The 21987-nt window shown below is 46.9% G+C and overlaps 1 protein-coding gene across 5 annotated transcripts in view; it reads right to left on the minus strand.

The window, feature by feature from the left end:
- PPP1R12B (protein phosphatase 1 regulatory subunit 12B) overlaps nt 1–21987 on the minus strand; it is a 99902-nt gene that overhangs the window by 69111 nt on the left and 8804 nt on the right. For all 5 annotated transcript variants that reach the window (XM_061442825.1, XM_061442824.1, XM_061442822.1 and 2 more), the window contains exons 2-4: nt 4853–4983; nt 3288–3406; nt 725–884 (exon numbers count right to left, since the gene is read on the minus strand). In XM_061442825.1, the coding sequence (XP_061298809.1) occupies nt 725–884; nt 3288–3406; nt 4853–4983 (410 nt within the window). The remainder of the gene's footprint in view (nt 1–724; nt 885–3287; nt 3407–4852; nt 4984–21987) is intronic.

A 21987-nucleotide genomic window follows, 5' to 3' on the forward strand; every position in this document is an offset into this window, starting at 1 on the left:
ACCAACACCTCAAATTCAGCAGACAGTACATTTCTAGTCCACATAAGCTGTGTTACATTACTGTTCTTGGGCATGGTACAGGCACAGACAGCTTATAACTCAATTATGAGCTTTAAAGAAAGAATACAAATAGGAAACAGAGAACAAAATGACTAGAGCTTGGTAAGAAACAGCTCTTACACATCAAGTCATGCCACTTAAAACTATGAAATCAAGGCTCAAGATAGATGAACGCTTCCAGAAAGGATTTTAATGTGGAAAATAGAGTAACCTTGCTGATGTTTATGGGCAGCTCCACCCAGACATAAAGAGTAGAGAAGAAAGCTTTATTGTTGGGAACCTTAACTCGACCTTACCTGTGAAAATATTAATGCTTTATGACCAATAAAAACTACATTGGGCGAGTTTCTGCTCTTAAGCAGCTTGTTTGTGCCAGAGCAGTAGAAGCAGAAGTGTTACATGTGGGAATCCCTTTGTCACTGCTGACGGCTGCAGGAGCAGTAGAATTAAGGAGCAGAGGACAGTGAGCTAGGGGTGGATGCTGCACTCTTCCACCATACAGGTCATGCAAGCTGTTGGGATGTGACTGCCATTCAGCATGCATCGTCACTTTGTAGGCTCAAATCTCTTTATGACACAAATTTCTCTCACCTATAAAGCTAGAGGTGTTCCTCACAAAAACCAGCCCTAATTCACTGCACCAGCCCTGGGCAGGAGCTCCTACCTCATGACTTCAGAGTAGCCCTTCGCCGCAGCGACGTGAAGAGCCGTGGCACCCGTGCGAGGCTGCTTTGGATCCTCAATCCTCCCACTGTTCAGCCACTGTCGGGCATCCTGCAGCATCTGCTGCTCCTCTTCTTTTCTTGCCAGGTCTAGGTCTACACCTAAGGGTGAAGCACAGAGTAAGAGCTTGTGAAGTGAATGCTCTCACAGGCTTGTTAAGCTTACCCTGTTTCATTTGCTGTGCAATGTTACTAAATTATTTGTATCCTTCCACAAAAATATCAGCAAAAGCATCTTCCAGGAGTTGGAGAACTCCTGCAGCAGTGCCAGCACCTCAAAGCTGTCTGACTTAAATACCTGGAAGTTGAGCCACTGGCTGCAAACCAGCCCCCCTAACAGCTCAGCTGTGAGCTCTGGGTAGAAGGGCTGCATTCTGAATACACAGTGTCCTAAACTGAAACAACCGAGTCACAAACAACAGCTTAACACACTGAATTAACTACAGTGAGAGCATAATGAGTATCATCTACAGTGAAGATCTGGAGAGATGATCCTAAGGCATCTCCTGCAAGAGCAGCATGGCCCCAGTTGTATGGTCACTCAAAAGTCAGTGCAATCTGCAGGCTACATTGAGGTCATGTAAGGATGATCTAGCAATCAGAAGCTCCATACAAGGCTGATCAGCTTAGAGCTCACTGTCTCAGGAAGAAAACATGAAGGAGAAGATGAGAAATCTCAACAATCAAGGGTGCTGAAGAGCAACTGCCCCCAGGGATTAGTTCTTTCAGTCGAACAATGATGTGACTCCAAATTAAATTATGGCGCATTGGGTTTAATAGAGAACAAAAGAAAACACCAACTCAGAGCCTGAGCTGGGAAACCCACTGCCACAGGATGCTGCAAAGATTAGAAACACAATTGGCTTCAGGACAACAATTAGACAAATTTGTAGTTATTAAGCATAATGCCATGCCTCCCAGGAAGGACTGCACAGGTTCATGGAAGAGAAAGCCATGGGGGATTCACGAGTACACACAGGCTCATCTGGTTCAGGAATTCCTTGAGGCCAGGAATGCTGGAGCCTGGGAAGGGGAATCATACATTCTTGTCCTGCTGTTGCAGTGTGCAGCAGGCATCTGCTTACAGCTATTGCTGAAGACAGGCTGCAGAGCTGGATGCTTATTTAAAGTTCATACCACATTTACTCCAGTAGTTATGATCCTTTCAAACTGTGTCAATGGGAAGCTTCTTGGTGGAAACAGATGGTTGTTTCAGGGCATCTTAGCAGGATGCCACTAACGTGGTGAAGCGATGAAGAAGCCCAGCAGAATCCCATGAAGTGTCAGAACAAATGTCTGCAGCTGAGGCAGAATTACTGCCTTAACGTCCTGTGTGGTTCCAACCATGTTATTACCAAGATCAGGGTCGAGACCATCTAAGGAACCTGAAGGTGCACAAGTCCATGGGACCTGAAGAGATGCATCCATGGGACGGAGGGAACTAAGAAGTTAAGGTGAAGTTCCCACTGACTGGAAAATGGGAAACATAACCCCCATTTTTAAACAGGGAAACAAGGAAGACACAGGGAATAGGCTGAGGTTACAGCATTGGTGGACAAGGGAAGAGTGACTCATGTCATCTACCTTGGCTTCTTCAAAGCATCTGACGCTGTCCCACAGGACAGCTAAACTGGAGAGGCATGGATTTCATGGATGGACCATTTGGTGGATAAGCAATTGGCTAGATGGTTGCATTCAGAGGGTTGTGATCAATGGCTTGATGTCCAAGTGGAGATCAGTGATGAGTGGTGTTCCTCAGGAATCGGTACTGGAACCAGCAGAAAAGCTGGAGAGGGGCTCTTGGAAAGGGCTTGTAGGGACAGGCCAAGGGGAATGGCTTTAACCTGCCAGAGGGGAGACTGAGCTGAGCTCTTAGGCAGAAGCTCTTCCCTGTGAGGGTGCTGAGGCGCTGGCACAGGGTGCCCAGAGAAGCTGTGGCTGCCCCATCCCTGGCAGTGTTTAAGGCCAGGTTGTATGGGGCTTGGAGCAAGCTGCTCTAGTGGAAGGGGTCCCTGCCCGTGGCAGAGATGATTCTGCAGGGACAGCATGGAGAGCAGCCCCTCATACCTGAAGAGAAAGGGGAAATGGCAGAGCAGGTGAGCTGCACAAGAAGTCTAGGGAAGGATCAGGATAAAGCAAATCACTCCAGGCCCGGCATACTCATTTCCTGGTTGCTACTCTTGCAGGACTGTAAATCTCACCTCTGTATTATCAAGTCTCAGTGAAACAAGACCTTTCACTGACACCAGAGGTCAGAACAAAATATCACTTTAAAAGCAAAGAGATCTAATGAATTAGATTTCAGTACCGTGGTGTCTTGCTTTGAAGAATCCTAAGGACAGAGGCTGCACACCACAAACCTTCTGCATCTGTTCCACTGTTCTGATACCAAAGAAAATCTGTCTGCTGCCTCCTGGGCCAGATTGCAGATCTCTTCACCTACAGACAGTAAGCCAACAGAATCTTCTTATAGGGGGTCTTAGAGGTCTCACACTACTGATTTACCTTGTTTCTTTACTTGTTCCAGAAGCAGGTCCTTCATGGCTGCTTCCTCTGCGATGTCTGACGGGACCTCACCTTCACTGTTCACAGCTGCCACATTGGCTCCATGACTAATTAAGAACCTGTGGGATCGAGACCCATACCAATGTGTTAGACCTTGTGTGCAGGCTTCCAGGGCAACCAGTTCACTAAATCAAGCAGCAGAGCAAGATACTTGGCTTTCAAATTCAAGTTCCACTACCAAATGAGTACCTTACCCTTACCAAATTTCCAAGCTAAAAAAGTTCATTGTTAAATGTAAGGTCCCTGGTCAGTGGCTTACAGTTGTTGTTTCTCTCTAGATATTCAAATATGCTAGTCTTGCACTAATCTGCCTGATATAGTTACCAGTATGCAAATTTGGGTAACTTTGATATGTGTCTGGTGTGACTGGTAAAGAATAACATCATCTTTCACTTGAAGAACTACGATTTGGGAAGAAGAAAAAGCAAACTGATAAAGGATCGTCCAAAGAGCTGACAATTGCTCTTGGAGGAGTACAACACCCAGAAATAAGTGAGCCACAGAAGATGGCTCATTGGTTTTGCTTAGAATATACTGTAGAGGACTATCTTGAGAAATACTATTAGTTTTCCCTTATTCTTCTAACCTATAATGCAGCCTTTACCTGGGAAAAATTATTTCATTTGTAAAACTACCATTTATATTTGCCTGTTCTTTGCTTCCAGTTATTCTAGGACCCCAGGTTGCACTCTCAGAGCAACTTTGCTGGTGCACAACGAGTAGTGTGGTATCAGAATCTTCTTTGGGACAAACCAACTGTGAGTCCTTTGTGATTGTAATGAACACTCAGATCAGATGCAGAATGTTATTTCAAACCCTGGAATCAGAAACTGTGCCAAGAAGAGTCAAATCTTTGTTGGGAGTCACTTATAGCACGTTACTGCTTTGCTTTAAACATCTACTGGACAAAAATCTGTTGTATTTACTGTCTCTTCTTTCATGTCTATTACAGGTTTGTTCTCTCTAGATTATCTCATCTCTCTATGACAAGCCACAGAATTTTACCTGGTTATATCCAAGCTGAGCCCAGTACCTTGCATTGTAAACAGAACAACAAATAAAAGAAGATAATGCTCCAGCTGTAAGTGGGTTAAGTAACAAACAGTTACTTTTATCTACTTCTGCACCTCGTGTCAGGCAGGATGCAAGAAACAGACACATGTGATCTGAATTTGAAGAAAGAACCAATGCTGTTGGAATATTGGTGTGTGGAGCCCAGAACATTGCATTGCTCTCTCCAGTCTCCACACAACTGCAGCACTGCTCACATAAGCCTGCCCATGGTAAGAAAACATAGTTGCTTTCCAAAGCCTCAAAACAAGGGTAAGCACCAGTGCATCCCCTTTGCAACTGCTTTAGTACACCATATATCTCCTTTTTGGGGTTCAGCATTGCTTCCCAAGACACTGTGTAAGCCTTAGAGCATCAGTTGCTGGTGTTCCTGCTCTGAAGAGGAAGACCTGGAAAGTGTTATAAATACCCAGAAGAGCCTGAAACTCACTCACTCTGCTATGTTCAGATAGCCACACGAGGCCACGGCATGAAGAGGGGTCCAGCCCTCGTTGTCTTGCTGGTTGACATCAGCTCCATTTTCTACAAGGAACTTCACCATGTCCAGGTTCTCATCTATACAGGCCTGAGGGAGAAGGGGAAGGGGGACGTCCAGGGAGGGAAGGGTTGAAGAGAAAAGGAAGAGAGTAAAGAAGTGTTGGTGTTAAATCAAGTGTAAAACCTCCGTGTGCAGCTCCCTGGCAGCAGGGGATGTCCTGGGCTGTGTTTCCCACTAACGCACCTTTGAAGGCATCACACTTTTGGTATCCTGAACTGGTGACCTAAAATAAATTCATTTCAGGACTTTCAAAAATTAATTGTAACTCAGAGAGTCCCCAGGAGGACAACCTCGAAATGTGCTCCAGCTTCACTGCTCACCCACTGCTCCGTTTCCTTCCTCTCTGCCACACTGTTAGCTCGCTGGAGTGAGGACGCACTGTAAAATGATATATCTGCATTAGTTTTAGGTATGGCATCAAATTCCTCTAAGCAAGGCAAGCCATGTATTTATTTAGATTCACTGTTCCCTCCGAATGTCAATGAAATGACATCGTAACATTGAACAACGTGAGATACCATTAGTGGTAGGGATGAGCAGGGAAAGCGTGAGCTCAAGGAGCCTCGGTAAAGCAGAACATCTGTATATGGATGCTGTCCTTCCCAGGTGAACCATAGCAGGAGCAGGATTTTAAAGGGGTTAAGAACATCTTTATTCAGCAGGATCTATTCATTTTCCTGAATATAACAAAGCCCAACTTTCCCTGTTAGCTCCACAGACCCTGTGAGCTACTGAGAATGACAACCCTTTATTAGCTGCTGCATTAATTCCAGAGCCTGCATCCACAGAGCCCTGCCAGCTTTGAAGTTGCCAGAAGAAAACCTAGCTAGATTTTCAAGTCTCAGCAGTTCTGTTGGGTGGAATTCCTCCTTCCTCAAATTCCTGGCTACAGCACGTTCAGTGCTGCGTTTACAGTTGAGTGGAGGCTGCTATTTAAAGGGTGAGCTGGCAATTTAATACATACATCCCAATGCATGTGCCTCAGCTGAGAAGCACCAAGCAGGACCAGGAAGCCTTTACTGCATGTCTATCTACAGACAAAAACCTACTTCCTCATTACCAGCTTGGGTGAAATTCCTCCAAAATCTCAGCACTGGATCCTTTTGCACAGCTTGATGTGGGCACATCTATGAGTCTGAGCATGCTTCTAGAGCAAGCAGCCCCAGCAACCCATTCCTATCCGAGCAAGTAATGGAAATGAGGAACTTGTCTCTAAGCAGCACAGGAGACAACCCTGTATTATCCAACATGTTCATCCATGCTGCACTTCAAAGGAAAGGCCTGCCCTACACCAGGACATCGACATCCAACACTTGCTATTTCCACTGCAAGCACAAGCTCCAAGCAGCCTTCAACCCGCACACACCAGCTACTTCTACATTTGCTTAGTTTACAAGCAGCCCTGCAACAGACTTAAGTGTTTAAATCCCTATGAAAGCACCCTCCAGAATACCACCTCCTTGTACAGTGACTTGGCAAACATGAGAACATGGAGGGCACATCCACAGCACTAGGAAAGGAGGCCCCAGGAGCAGACTTAGGCACCCAAGTCCCACCTGAGCTTGTGCTGAAGTGTTAATGTGTTCCCTGGCCCTGTTCTAGACTGGTGTCCCTTCACCTCTGCCAGAAAAGCACAAGTATAACGCTAGAAATAGTTTACTACAGAGACTGATCCTAACATAGAATGGATGAACTTGCCCCTAGGTTGGCTCCATCCGTTCTGCTTGCTCTGTCACCACTCTCCCACCCTATTTCAGACAGCAGAACTATAAAAAAACACAGTCAGAAAAACCCCAACCTCCCCAAAACAAAACTCTTGGGGACTGCAGAGCCTCACACTGGGGTTGGGGGAGTCCCAGGTCCAAGCACAATGGGGTAGGACAGTGTTAGGTCTGAGCAATGTGGATGCAAAGTTGGCTCTACCACCAGCTTCAGATCATTTCAATCATCTGGTCTAAGCCCCTGCTCAAAATCCGATCTTAGATCCACTTGCTCAGGGCCTGCTCCAGATCATTCTTACTGTCTACGAGGATGAAGACTCCATGGGCCCTGTGCCAGTGCTTCACCATCCTCTCGGTGGGCTGATTTTCTTACTGTCTAATCAGGATTTTCCTTGCTGCACTTACACCCCCTGCTACAGTCGTACAGATGCAGCCTCCACGTCTCAGCAGGTGATGAGAGCAGGAAACACAAGCCAGATACCCCTACTATAGAGGGGAATTAGCGTGTGCCTAATATGCATGTGATTAATTTTAAGACACATTCCAGAAGGGATCCATTCCTGAGTATCCCTAACAAATCTATTAGAGGCTCCTGCCCATACCAGCACATTCAAACACAGCAGGAAGGTAACGTATGCAATGCACAGAGGTGGACGTGGAGATGCAGAGGAACATCATAATCCCTCTTCCATTCAAGAGGCAAATCTTTGAGAACTGGAGTCTGAGCCTGCAGAAGTTGGAGCTAACCTGTATTTACTGCCACCCACATTGCTTGGGATGCACTTCAAGCTCCCCCCCAAACACAGCTCAAGTAAGTGACACTTACAATCTTATTGATGAGTTATTTCCTTTTCCCCCACGAACAGTTCACCCACCCCTGGTTTCTGTTGAGCACAACCACTTCTGCCTAACGCTCTAGAGCCTGAAAGAAGCATTTTATCAGCATGGCTCTGCCCAAGCACCAAGGCAGAGGGTTCATGCCTGTGCATACTCACTGCTCTGCTCTATTTGCTTAGGTATTACCTGCAGCTTGAGTGTAAATCTAAATTTAGCCTGAAGAATGCCTCTATATGGTGAGCTTTGGACGGATTTGATAAAGAATTATGTTTACATGGTTTATCATTTCAGCCACTCAAATGCACCACTACATCTGCACCTACGGGGAACTGCCAAGGGAAAGGAGCAGTTCTTGCTCAAACCACTGGATACACTGGACTCTAAATATCTGTTTAGACGAATAGAAGAGCCCCCTCTTTAAATTTATTGGCCTTGTCGCTCTGCTGGTCCTCGTCTCGGGTGGTTCCCACGGAATGCATGCTGGAAACAGAAGGGATAATGGGATCAACCCCACCTGTTCCTACACAGAAACCTGCAGTAACCTGACTCGCCTGGCTCCTGAGGAGATAGAAGTGACCAAGCTCCACGGGTGCTGGCACTCGCTCCTTCCCTAAGGGAACTGTAACGCACTTCAGGCTGCTTGCATGCAAAGCCAAGTGCAAAGGTGTAGTAAGTCCTTCTGGGAGCAGCCACGTACCACCATCACCCCACCCTTGTGCACCTACATACCAAGGCAAGCTGCTGCTCAAGTTGTGTCATCAGGCAGCGTGACACCGCTGGGCAAATATTGATTTCACAATCAGTGAGTGCCACAGGAGAACAGAAATGAGCCCAGAGGCAAGCAGCAGGAACAGACGAAATGACCTGAGGCTGGGTGAACGTGAGCAGGTAGAGCTGTCTGCCTGCCCCAGAGAGTGAAATGCAAGGATTTGCTGCATTTTGGTAATATTTATAGAACCCCAGCCTGGTTTGGGTTGGAAGAGACCTTAAAGCTCATCCAGCTCCAGCCCCTGCCACTGGCAGGGAAACCTTCCACTATAGAGCAGGCTGCTCCAAGCGCCATCCAACGTGGCCTCAGAGAGTGAAGTTCATCTGGCAAAGCAAAATGGGTGATCTGAGGTAACTGGAGGAAGGAGAAGAGGACAGAGGAAGTAAAAGGGATAGACGTGGCCTCCTTTAAGTACTATTAATCCTCCAACCTTAAATTTAGGCGAGTGGATAACTTCAGTAACCTGAGAGGATCTATCCCTATGCAAAGTTCTCCTCTTATATGTGATGCAGCGTTCCTTGGGGACATTGTACGAATAACTGCACTGGACAGCAGTTATTCATACAGTTTGCAGTTATTTGCAACACTGCAAAGCAGATACGAGCCCCTCCAACCTCCAAAGGGAGGAAAGAAAGTCAAAAAGAAGCTGATTGAGAAGTAACATTGCCTTTTCAGTGGGTTATTTAATGTGAGGAAGCACTCCCTTGCCTAAACTGCCCTTGAACTCGCTTCACAAAGAAAAACACACCATGAATAGGCTTCACTTCAATTTTAGGCCCTGCTGTAACCCTCAGCTGCTTGGTTACCTGTGAGAAAAGGCTCAAAGCAAGGTTAACTACTGAGCACTACATTTCGAGTTCCTTCTTTATCTTCCCTCCCTATAAAAACACAATACAACCTTGAAGGCGATGCGACTGGGGGTGACTCCTTCCATCAAATCGGAGCCCTTCAGCAGGCCAACCCCTTGCCATCCTTGTATTTCCCTTGGCCGCTGGTTCGCCCCAGGTGCTTCAGGAATGGCACTAACACCTCACAGTTTTAGCAGGCTTTGCCGCAAGGCGCAGCCAGTGCCCACAGTTACCCACTCGAAGCGCCCAAAGCTGGCTCCGAGGATTTAAATCCCAGGCATCGCTGGGCAAGTCTCCATGCACAGCTCGTGGTGTTCCTCCAGCTCCTGGCAGCCGCCCAGCATTAGCAGTTTTTCCATCGGGAGGAAGTGCTCACTTTCTAAATGTGCAGATGCGGGGTGCTGGCCTCCCCTCGCGCAGGGACACTGGCGGCACATCGCAGGCATTCCGCTGCCAGCAGCCCTTGCCAAGGCTTTCTTCTGTCAACATGAAGCTGACATTACACCAACGAAACGGGGGACACCAGGAAACGCCACGGAGCAGCTCGGCAACCCTCTGCTCGCCTGGCAGAGCTTGTTCAACAGCCAGACAAGAGCTGATCTTTATCTTGAATGAAACCTCATTATTGCAATAGCACTGACAGCGTTTGCTGCTTCCCCGGAGCAAACGGAACTCACAAGTGTCGAGCTGCCGACGAGTATCGGCAATGCAACGGCTCCAGTTGCCTGCCAGGGGTTTGGGTTTGCGTTATCTCCTGGGCATCCCCACAGGACAGCGAGAGGACGATCAGGGAGTAAAATCATAGCAGATCAGGCCAGGCTGGATGGAGCTTGGAGCAAGCTGCTCTAGTGGAAGGTGTCCCTGCCCATGGCAGGGGTTGGAACTGGATGAGTTTAAGGTCCCTTCCGACACAAACCACTCTGTGGGTCTATGAATCATTCTACGATTAAAAGGAGCTGCATCTGATGAGACTGAAGGGTTCAGAGGACCTAGAATTGAGCTCCAACAAGGGGCAAACAGGGTAATACCGCTCACTTTCTGGAGAGTGCGTCACACTGAGAAGCAGCCCAGCCTACGCCTGGTGTTACATTCCCACTACATAACAAATACATCCAGGGTAGCAGCAAGGAGCAGCTAAACCACCTGACAGATTCCTAAGAAACTGCTGAGTGAGGAAAACCTGCACATGGAGAAAGGGGGATGGTCACAAACCCAGCGGGACACAGAAGGACAGCCACGGCGATACCTGCACACCAGCAGCGCTGTCACAGCACCCACACTGAGACACTCGTTTTCTCCACAACCTACCCAGTATTACAGTGATTTAACATTAATTCAGGAACACCAGCAGTGCCACTGTTTGCTGGCAGAACAGTTCTGGGTCAGCATGTAACAAGGGGGAAGTTGGCTGAGAGCACGCTGCAGCCCCATGGAGTGAATATGTAGTTCACAAAGAGCATGTCACATCACCCAGCACCATATCATTACGGAACCAAGCAGCAGCAGTCTGCATACAAGAGCTCGGAATCAAAGTCAGCCAGGAAGCCTTTAAGAACTGCTGTGCTTAGTTTTAGCTGTATTTAATTCCCTGGTGTCCCCACCTTAGTTGGTCAGGATTTGAGAGAGAACCTTGGCGTTTTCTCACGGTGGAGGAAGATGCAAGAAGGGAAAAGCAGAAAAGGCAATACGCTTGGCTTGTGTTGCATGCTCCCACTAGAAGACATCAGTCTTGTGGCAGAACCTCAGTGCCTTCTCTGTGCAGAAGAGTGACAACCTCGTAATGCCACCATGGCAGATTCCTGGGTAGCAATCCTCATGGCTCCCACATGGAAATCAAACCTGGCAGCTCCACTTGTCACACGTGAATACAGTCTGTGAACCAGCCAGCCACAGGCTGACTTCTTTAATTACGTGTTAGAGATGTCAGGCTACTACAGGCCACACTTCAGCTCTTCTTAGTGACTCCAGAGCCTCCCAGGACCATAGTACCTCCTGGCCTGTGCAAAATGCTGCTGCTAAACTGCTCATGAAACCCCCATTGTGAATTCTTTTACCAGATTCTCCTCCAATCCAGAAATCAAGTGTTACAGAATCATAGAATCCCAGCCTGGTTTGGGTTGGAAGGGACTTTAAAGCTCACCTAGCTTCAACCCCTGCCATGGGCACAGACCCCTTCCACTAGAGCAGCTTGCTCCAAGTCCCTGTGTCCAACCTGGCCTTGAACACTGGCAGGGATGGGGCAGACACAGCTTCTCTGGGCACCCTGTGCCAGCGCCTCAGCACCCTAGCACCCTCACAGTGAAGAACTTCGCCTTAGATCTAACCTGAACTTCCCCTGTTGCAGTTTGGACCCATCACCCCTTGTCCTATCGCTCCAGTCCCTGATGAAGAGTCCCTCTCCAGCATCCATGTAGGCTCCCTTGTGTTGATACCATCTCCACAGCTCTTTACTCATCCAGCCCTCCCGACATGGTTTATCTCCCTCTGGTCCACCACTGATCCCAGTTTCTGTAACTCTTATGCCAAAGTACTAACAAACACCTCAGAGTTCCTTCCATACAACCTCACATCCCTGCTATGGCATTCTTGTGCTGATCTTCTGGACCCTGCTCCACATGTCAGCTTGCCCAGAAAGCCACTCCATTCTTCCATATGGTGGACCAGTTTGTGTTTGAGATGCTGAGATCCTCGGGGTAGGGACCATTCGCAGTTGTTTAGAATACCCAACTCTCAACACACAATGGTGCCGGCCAGGTTAAGAGCAGCAACATGCATCACTGAATCACTGCACTTGGAAAGGACCTCAGGAGACTTCTAACCTAATGCCTCCTGCTCAAGGCAGGGTCTACAGTGACTTCCCACCAGCTTTCTCAGCTGTGGCTGTGTGTGTCTATGACAGAGATGTGCAGCTACGATACAAACACAGCCGCTGGTATTTATTTACGTGTGTCGTGTCTGCAGCCATTCCAAGCCAGGACTGACTCACCTCCATCACTTAGATGATTTATTTACCCTAGCATCTAGCTTTCTCCTTCCAAAGGATGTTCTCATGCTGCAAACCTGACCTAGACTCATCTGGCTGGCAGAGGCTGCACCACCCATGAGCTACAAAAGATTCTACATTAGATATAGAGCAAAAAAAGTGAGTTTTTTTCCAAACCAAGCACACCCCTTCCTAATGCTACCAGTGGGACCGTTTAGGACGAGATCAGAGAGATCCACATGACACTCAGGCTGATTAAAAGGTTTTCTTTGGAATAAATGAAGAGGCAGGGAGTTACTGCAGTGAACACGGGCCATAAAATACGCTAACCTAAAGCAGACTGTTTTCTGACTGCATGCAAATGCAGCCTTGAATTCAACCCGAGACTCCCACAACAGCTTAAGCAGGTTTAAGTCCAGGTTGTCAGGGTCCCTCCTGCCCCAGCCATATGTTCCCACACCTTGCCTCGCACCAGATTTATTTCATTCACATTTCCAAAGCGTAAAGAAACAGATGTACCCAGAGAGTGGTGCCTGTCTGAGCTGGGAGGGATGCATCACCCTCGCAGTACCTGTCCTTCCCCGCTGTCTGCAGACCAGCACAAACCTATTTACAACAGGCTGAGATGAATCCCACCCTCGATGACTTACTGCAGTCACAGGAGAAACCCCCAAGAACCGAGATCTACCAGGTTACTCCTGAGATGGTTTTCTTTACCACAACCTTATGTTATATGATTAGTGTAACTAGAGCACTTTGAGGAGTTTTAGACATGGTCAAAGAGTTACTGCAAACCAGAGGATGACATGGATACCAGCAGCAACATTAACTGTTAACATCCTGGGCTGGAAGAATTAGCAGGCCAGTTAAGTCACAACACAGAGGTCACAAAAGGATTAAATGACTTATTTTGCTACTGTTCTCCTGCTGTAAGTCTCAGATACATGGGACAAGGTTAGCTTGGAGATGATGGGAGTCAATCTGAATGCAAAGTAAGAGTAAAAACACGATGCCAACATGCCCTGCAAAGCAGCCCTGGCAGCTGGACAGCATCAGGGTTAAATCTGGGAACACAGAGAGAGGAATTCACAGAAAACAAAGAGAAAAGCACTCCCAAAATAGCCTTGCAACTGTCACCACTAGACTGTCAGCATGGGAAGGTATGACCTTGCCATTGTGTCTCATGATCACAGCTCCACTCTTAAGGGGGCATACTGCCACTACCAAAAACTCCCCTTCCAAGTGATCCCGTATCTCTGGCAGCACAGATGAGACTCACCAGTGGTTTGGGGAACCACAGACAGCTCTTACTGCTGCTCCTGCAAAAATACGGATCTTTGCACCTTCCCTTCTCTCGTCTCAGCCTTGACTTCAAGGTGTCCCTATGGCTACAACACCCTGAGCGTGCCACAAACCCAGGTTTAAAATCTTTATGCTTTAAAAGCCTTGTGCAAACCCAATTCTGAAACAATCGTGTTAGAAGCAGCAGAAAGAGGTAAATTCTGTTTTAAAGAGAGCACAGGAAAGGAGATAAAAAAGGTATTATTCATTTTCTAGTCTGATTAATTGGCTACGGTGCTTCATATCTGAACACTGGTTGAGTCACACTTCTCATGGATGCAGGAACAGAGATATGGATTAGATCAGATATTTCCATTGGAAAAAAAACCCACAACAACTCCAAGTACTCAGCAGTATCCAGCCAGTCATCAAAAGAAACCAACAACAAATCTCTTACAATGATTAGCACAACAAAAAGCCCCGTAGAGCACAAGGGAAGAGAGGAATACATGCAAAGGCATAATTATCTCACGAATGTAGCAGTTTCAAGCTGAAATAGCAGCAGGAAATGTCAGGTGGAGAAGTGTTTTGAATAGGAGCCACATCTTGAAGCTCTCCACGCCTTCAGAGATGCACTGGGGATGTTAACTTATTTACAAGGAGGGAGATGTAAATACCTACGGCACTAGGCTATGGATGGCTCAGTGAAACGGCTGGGTAACTCTCAGGACCTGGTGCAGCAATGGCATCACCCGCGCTCCATCACCATATCTGCTCTCACCAAGGGAGCCCTCAGCTACCCAAGCTGCCACCTCTGTTGCTTTAGGATGAGCAGGAGCTGCTGCTGTAAAGCAAGAAGGTCAGCTGGACGCTCACACAGTGTTACTGAAGCTGGACTGCCCTGCTTTTACTCCTGCTGGGATGGCAGGCACAGGCCTGCAGGACTGCCACCTTCCTGCCCCTCATTTAATGTTTCTTACCAAATGGCATTTTGGCCAACCAAGGAGGATCAGCAAGGACCACAGATACAAGTATTTCTTCTATGCAAAGGACCACAGGGATCAACCTCTTATGCCAGCCCATCCAACCTTGTGTTATCTGTGCTCCCATCTGTGCAGCAACCTACCCTTAAGTCCCCTCTCTTTCACACAGGACCCAGTACAGCGATTTTCCACTTCCATGGTGCTCTTCCTCTGCAGCTGATGGACTGGTTTGCCATTTGCATTCCCAGAACAGAGCACATAGCTCCAAACCAGAGACAGGCCATGTGGGACTGACTTTAAAATCCAATCTAGATTATCATTTTGCTGCCTTCCTTTTCATCATCTCCATCCCCCTAATTCCAACATGATTTTTAATACCCATTATTTCAACAGCAGTTGGAGGCTAATACTTTCTACCATCTGAGAAGAGCTTGAAATGAGTCCAGTACTTGATCAAGTGCCAACACTAAAAATAGTTTTTCTGTCACTAAAAAGCAGGGACTGCCAGTTTTCTAATGGTGTAGAGCAGCATTAGCTTTTCAAGTCTCACCAGTTTAGTCATTCTGGCCACCAAGTATGTCATTTCTCTCCCACTCAGCCAGCGCTCTCTGGCACTGGCTCAAGGCAGTATATATAAAATCCTGCCCTTAAATTACTGAGATTTTCATTCCTGCCTGAAATAACTCTACATTCCATAATTAGAAAGCTCACAAGCATTTCCCTCCTTTGTGGAGAATGGAAATGTTGCTACTGCAGGTTTGCTTAGCAAAGAAACGTTCTGCTAACAACCGCCTTGTTCTTCAGCTCTACAGGTGCTGCATCAGTGGTAACGCTGCACCTATTTAACACAGCTCCTAAAGGCACTTTTACAACGCAAGCAGAATATATGTGTGGCTCCTGCCATCAACTCTGTTACATGAACATATCCTAAATTTACAGGACACAACCTTAGCTCAGCTTCAGGCCAGCTCACATGGGGTCCTGCAGGCCAGGTCTGGCACTCACCCCGCTGTCTGGCACAGCCACTGGAGGTTGCAGAGCAGCCTGGAAAGGCCAATGCCAATTGTCAATAATGGGGAGAATAAACAACTATCACTATCAACCCGCTTGGCAAAGTAACTCCATACCTGTAAGATGGGCTGGGGAGGCATGGTAGGGCCACCCCATGCTCAGCAAACTGCTTCATGTGAGAAGTCCCTCTGCGTCTTCTCCTAACTGCTCAGAGACACAAACCACCTGCAAAAGATTTTAGCTCCAATCTCAAGACTAAAAGTGAGATTTGTGTTACCTATCTACAGCCCTCCAAGGCAGGCAGAGAAATCTCTGCTGCTCACTTTAGGCTTTCTTAAGTATCTTCCATGGTGGGGTTTCACAGCAGTTCTGCTCCTGAAGCCAGGGCTGCCTTCATCCTGCTCCATCTTCAACCTGCCACCAGACCCTCTGCCCCAGCAAGGGGCCCTGACACACTTTTCATACCCCACTGAACACACCCGGGAGCTAAACTTGTTCTAAGTGGGACCAGACAAGCACTTACACTGGTATGGAAAGCATATGACAAGAGAAGCAGGACAGGCAGGACTGAGAGAGGCTTCAGCTGCTGCATTACCACTGACTTGGACACCTTGCTTATCTCAAGACAGATAGCTCATGGAGTACATAGCCCAGGTAAAAACTGTTTTATCAAGAGATGAAGGAACAAAGTCACTCCAGGGTTAGTACTGCTTTCACAGAAATCAGCTCTTCCCTACAGACACCCAGGCTCCTGTAGGGGATGTACCATAAGCTCCTGCAAACCAAGAAGTGCCCATCTAGCACCAAGGGTGAAGGAGATGAAAACAGTGGCGATGAGCAGAACCACCTCACCATGAATGCAAATGAAAGAGGAGACTCCTCCAGTGCATTCATGGACAACAAGCAGAACATCAGGCCCTTGGTTTTTGTGCTCACTACTGCCTCACAGCCACATCAGGGCTTGCTTCAAGAGCTAAATCTCAACTTTGTGGCCAAAAAAAGAGGAAGGGATTAGTGAGGTGATAAAGATTGCTGAGGAAACTATTCAAGAGGGGGAAGAAAAGGATGAGCTTGAAGAAGAACCTTACAATACTGAGCAAGTGGTGATAAAATGGCAGATGAAACCCAATGCAGATAACTGCAGAGTGAATCACAGGCAAAAAATACACCTAACATCACGTCACAAAATGAAAGGGTCTGAGCTTATTACTGCATTCAGGAACAAGCTCTTAGGATTATCCCAAATAGCTGTAGGAAAACATCAGCCCCAAGCTCAGAAATCAAAGCAAATTCTAGAAATGACTTGGAATGGAACAAAACAGACTCAAAAATACCATTAGGCCCCTATGTAATGGGCTAGCATAGTTCTAGTCTCCACAACTAAAAAAAGATGTGGGAGACATGAGTGGGGTATGAATGAGGAAAAGCTTCACTTGAGAAACCCAAACCAAGCCAAACAACTTCCCCCATTTCCCAAAAGCATTTCTGATGGATTTCTGGGGCATCACAAACATGGGTTATAGCAGCTGTAGGGCACCTCAGAAATAAACCATGCTTTGGGGCAAACAAACTGGGGACAGGAGAATTTGGAAAAAGAAGAGAAGTTGTAAAAAGTTTGGGAAAATCAGGACACTCGTTCTGCATCTGCTCCATGCCGTGCTGTAACCTTGGCCCCCAGCACCATTCCAGAGGGATCGGGCCACTCTGGGAAGCACTGGAACCAGCACGGACCATAGGACCTTCAAGCCTATGTAAACATGTGTCTGAAAGCCTCCTCAGCACAGACTAACAAGACCCAGCTCTGTTCCCCCTGTTCAACAAAGGCGTAGGAAGAGGGGTCACATTCTACTGGTGGGAGATGAAACCAAAGCCAAGAAGGTGGAGAGCTCTGGGGAGCAGAGCCCAGACCCAAAGTGTTCCCACCAAATGTTCCTACAACAAAGCAGAACAGGAAAGCTCCTACCCTTAGATGGGAGACACCTGAAGGCAAACCAAGGACAAATGGACACAGCAACAGCATGGATCACTGACTAGATACCTACTTGAGACAGGCAGGTCTCATCTGTGTGAGGACAACTCTGCTCCTGCCAGATCTCTGCCACGGCAGCCACCGCACCATGCTGGCTCCCACGCCACAGGCAGCATCATCTTCCAAGGCAACATTTACTCAATATGTTGTTATAACATTAATGATTTATACCATTATGTCTAGTTTTGCTTTACCATCCCCTCGTCTCCATCCCCACCGGGTAACTAAAGCTGAATGAGTCAGTGGGGTGCTGCTGAAGAAGCAAGTAAATCTCATTCTGGAATACATCAAACTGCTCTTAGCAAGGCCCTGAAGAAAATTATTCTTGGGCTGGAGTCATCTCCACTTAAGTATCACATTGAATTTGAAAGCAACATCCTCCTAAGAACCCAGAGAACAATGAGGCTCACTGCACATTTAGAAGACATCAACTAGTTGGAAAAGTGAAATAAAACCACTTGACCTAAGTAAAAGGAAAAAGAAAGTTTGAGGAGAACAGTCTTCCCGTAGTGAGGAGGCTGTTCTGAAAGCAGCTGCCACCAGAGGAAAACAAAGAGCTTGCTTTTCTTTAGAAGAAAGTGGATTTGGGTCAAACACTGAGAAGTGCTTCCCAAGTGCTGAGCGTGCCAGGCGAGGAGCAGCCTCCAGGGAGGTGCAGGAGAGATCTCCATGAAGGGGTTCAGGAACTGATTAGGAACCGACTGTCTTTTGGAAAGAGCTCTGATAAACCTGGTGGTGCCTCAGTGCAGAGGACTGGAGCAGAAGGTCTTCTACCAACTCTCCCAGCACCTGGAACTCTGGATCTGGAGCCCTCCCCACTGAGCCAGCAAGGCTCTGCCCTGGAACCTGAGGGAGCAAGTGACAAAAGGCCAAACAGACCATAGAGGAAGAGATGTAGCCTCCAGCACCATACAATAGAAGAACTACCAGAGCACTGCTCAAAGAAGCCAAAGGAGCAGGAAAGAGTCTTGAGACCAGAGAAGGGCTAAGTGGTCACAGTAACCAGGCAACAACAGGTAACCCCAGATCTCCACGACTCAGTTCCATCACCATAACACTGGATTTCAATAACCCTGGAATCAGATTACATTCAAATGCCTTGTTTTCCCTAATGCAGCAGTTCTTGTTTTGGACAGGACTCGCATTTTTCAGTGCCTAGCACAATTTGCAGGAAGCATCGTGTCAGCACATGGATTCCCTCCCAGCGACTACAATCAATTCTTTGTTCCTTGTGCACCCTCTGCAACATCGAACAAGTTTCTTAAAGACTAACAGCACCTAAACTCAACGGAAAGGAATGGATTTTGTGGCCTGAGCTGCAGACTGAAGACAAGCCAATAATACTCAAAATAGCTATAAGACAGTATTTGGCCATAAGAACAGGGCTCCTTCTATAGCAGCTGTTAATAAGGGATCAAAAATAACTCCTGCAATATGTTCTGAAGTTATAACCTTGGCTCTGCTGGCAATACAGGTTGGCACGGTCCTGAAGTCCCTCATCGAGAGACAGGCAGATTTACCACTTATCTTCTTCAGCATGAGGGAATGCTTGTTCAGAATAACTCGAGTGATACCAGTTTAAAAGACAAACCATTTAGGGCTGCATGGGTCAAATCCTGTTTGTCAGCCACCTGAGAAGGAAAAGAAAAGCACCATGAAGTGAAGATGAAATCCATCCCTTGCAGGAGCACGTAGATACTAGGCTCAGTCAGACATATTGGTTCAGGCTATTGCAAGCCAGGAATAGAAAAAGGCTCAAAACCTCGTGGATTAGCAAGGTGACAGCCCATCCATAACCCTATTCTTTCTTTGAGTGTAGAGGATGTGATGAAATAGAGTCTTCATGCTTCTGTAGCAAGTTACCCAAAAATTCAATAAAATTGCCTATTAAATATAAAGCATAACTGCCCACCATTTATGCCATAAAGTATTAGCTAGCCTTCTAAAAATCACTTTCATTTTAGAACTACTGCTTTAATATTTGAGAAGGTTTTAGGCCTTATAAATTCCACCCTATTTTTTTTTTCTCTTCTTGACTCTAATCTGTATTAAATAATACCATTTTAATTGTTCTTTATATTGCAGAAACAATCTTCCTGCCACACCAGCATGGAGCCTGGCAACCTGGAGCTTAACTTACAAGCACTTATTCTGTGCTTGTGGCTTTCGAGCGGACAGGAAGAATCGTGGACAGTTTTGATCTTTCCTGGAATGGAAGCTACTCCATGACTTCCATTATGTTGCTGTTATTTCCCATCTCTTTCGACTGACTTCATTTGACTGAGATGGTAGAAAGAGTTCTGCACACGCCAATCTACAGATGGACACATGATCTCATCTGGCTTTATGACTTCTAGTTTAGTTATTCCTTTCTTAACAGTTCTGAATCTCTGATTTAGCTCTTTTACCCACTGCAGTGCTTCCACGCTACCACATTAAATCCCCAGAAAACCCTTCTAGCCTGTATCAGCTGCAATCCACTGTTTTCCCATAAACAGTACTTCCCATTTACTGACCAAATTTTGCCAGCCAGTGTTGTGAAACCCTTCCCTGCCAGCTTTTCTTTTATTACCCTGAATACGCAGCACCATCGACAACTGCTTCCTCCCTCTCTGTTCCCTTTCCCATCTCACACATGGGGCTGCAGAGCAATACGGGCAGGATAAGTCCCCATCCCCTGTAAACTGAGCTTTCATTCAGAGCCTTTGATTTCACTCTTTCAGACAGTAATGAATCAATGATAAGCTGGCTTTTTATTTCCCAACAGCTTTGTTTCTTAGGGCTTCCATAGAGGGGCCTTATCACAAGCGTTTTGAAAATCCAAATGTACCACCTCAACCAGATTTCTTCTCTCCACATGCTTGTCGACTCCTTTGGGTTTATCATTTTGGAGTCCCTTATAGAAATGAGCACCACATGGAGGACTGTCACTTCCCATCGACACGGCTGGTCCTCTGCTAACGGGTTTGTTTTAAGTGATGTGTTACACAACGGGTAATATCTTAGAGACTGCATGTGCCAGTTCCTGCTGAGCAAATACCAACTGGTGCTGAAGACCCAACACTTTGCATTTGCCTGAGCAGTTCTGGAACCTCTTCTGTCAATGCTGCAGCTTGGTAAAGCTCAGAAAGCTGAGTTTTGACTTGAAGAAATCTCTGCAGAGGAGAAGACTGAAGGCAATGCAGACACTAGTGCAGAGAAGCAATACAAACTGTTCAGCACACAATGGCAGAACTGGGGCAGATTTGTCATTTGAAACTCTTTAGTTGAGCTGTATCCAAGTCTCAGACTCTCCCAGTTCTCCCCCCAAAACCCCCACGATACTGTGTGCTCCCTGAATACAGCATGTACCTATTAGAGTGATTCATGATAGGGAGGAGAAAGCACAGAGGTCACCCCTTGTAAAAGATGATATGTCACAAGGAACAATGTATCATTCTTTCAATATTGAAATAATTAAGATTTGAATTCCACTAAATCATCACTTTTCAATTCTCTTGACTGAAATTCCCCCAGTTCCACAGATAGGATCCGCAGAAGTTTGTGTAAGTTCTATTTGGCTGCAGCACATGCACTCAGACGGCACTGAGCAACACTTGGTATTTGAAGTCAGCAGTGATTAAGTTGGTAGCTGGACTGGAATTAAAAAGGGCTCCACCAAAGAGGACTCCCAAGCCAAAAATGACAGTTCAGGTGCTTTGTAGCATTTCCTACAGTGCCAGCCAGCCCGCACAGGGAGCAGCAAGAAGCTTTCCTCAGCCACTGGAAGACAATTGCTAAGCCTATTAATAAAATTCAGGCAGCCAAGAAAGGTAAGAGAATACCCTTAGCCCTAAGAGCCACTGATGCCTGTACTGCAAGATGGGGAAGAAGCACTTACCAAGTGGCAGTAAGAAACAGAAATCCACAATCGCCATCTCCCCTGAGGATGTCACCTGGCAGTACTCCTCACTGCCTGTCTGCTCCTGAAGAAAAGAGGTCACAACATGCCTTAAAACTGAACCACTGCTGGCAGATGAGCAGCTCTGAACTGTTGGATAAGTCATCGTGCAAGTTTGCACCAAAAGGCAGGGAAGGATCTCAGGAATGAGATGACAGCAACAGCTCCAGACTGGACTCTGCAAAAGTTAAGAGACAAGCCAACTAGAAAGAACTTCTCCTGTTCCCCTCCCAGCAGGGACCTCTCCTTACAACTTGAGTTTTTTAGAAGAGAAAAGAATAAATCAGGGAGATAAGGACATGAGGAGAACTCCCCTGAAATGTTTTGGTCACTGTGCACAGGAGTGTCTGACGGTCAGCGCAAAGAGCTACAGGTAAAACTGAGGCTCCATGCAGAAGTGCTGCAGCTGAGCGGGGACATGGGCACGTCCTTCTAAGGTACAAGGCTAGCTCTCAGGAAAAGCAGGCTGCTCTACATTGTGTGGCACCAGAGCCCCAGCCCAGGGAATAAAGGGGAAGGAATCATAGAACGGTCTGGGCTAGAAAGAACCTTCAGATCATCCAGTTCCACGCCCCGCCATGAGCAGGGATGCCTCACACCAGACCATGTCGCCCAAGGCTCTGTCCAAC

The sequence above is a fragment of the Pezoporus flaviventris genome, unplaced genomic scaffold (genome assembly GCF_033815535.1).
Source record: "Pezoporus flaviventris isolate CSIRO_AGI_PZ_B2104156 unplaced genomic scaffold, CSIRO_AGI_Pfla_v1 ptg000253l, whole genome shotgun sequence".
Taxonomy (NCBI): domain Eukaryota; kingdom Metazoa; phylum Chordata; class Aves; order Psittaciformes; family Psittacidae; genus Pezoporus; species Pezoporus flaviventris.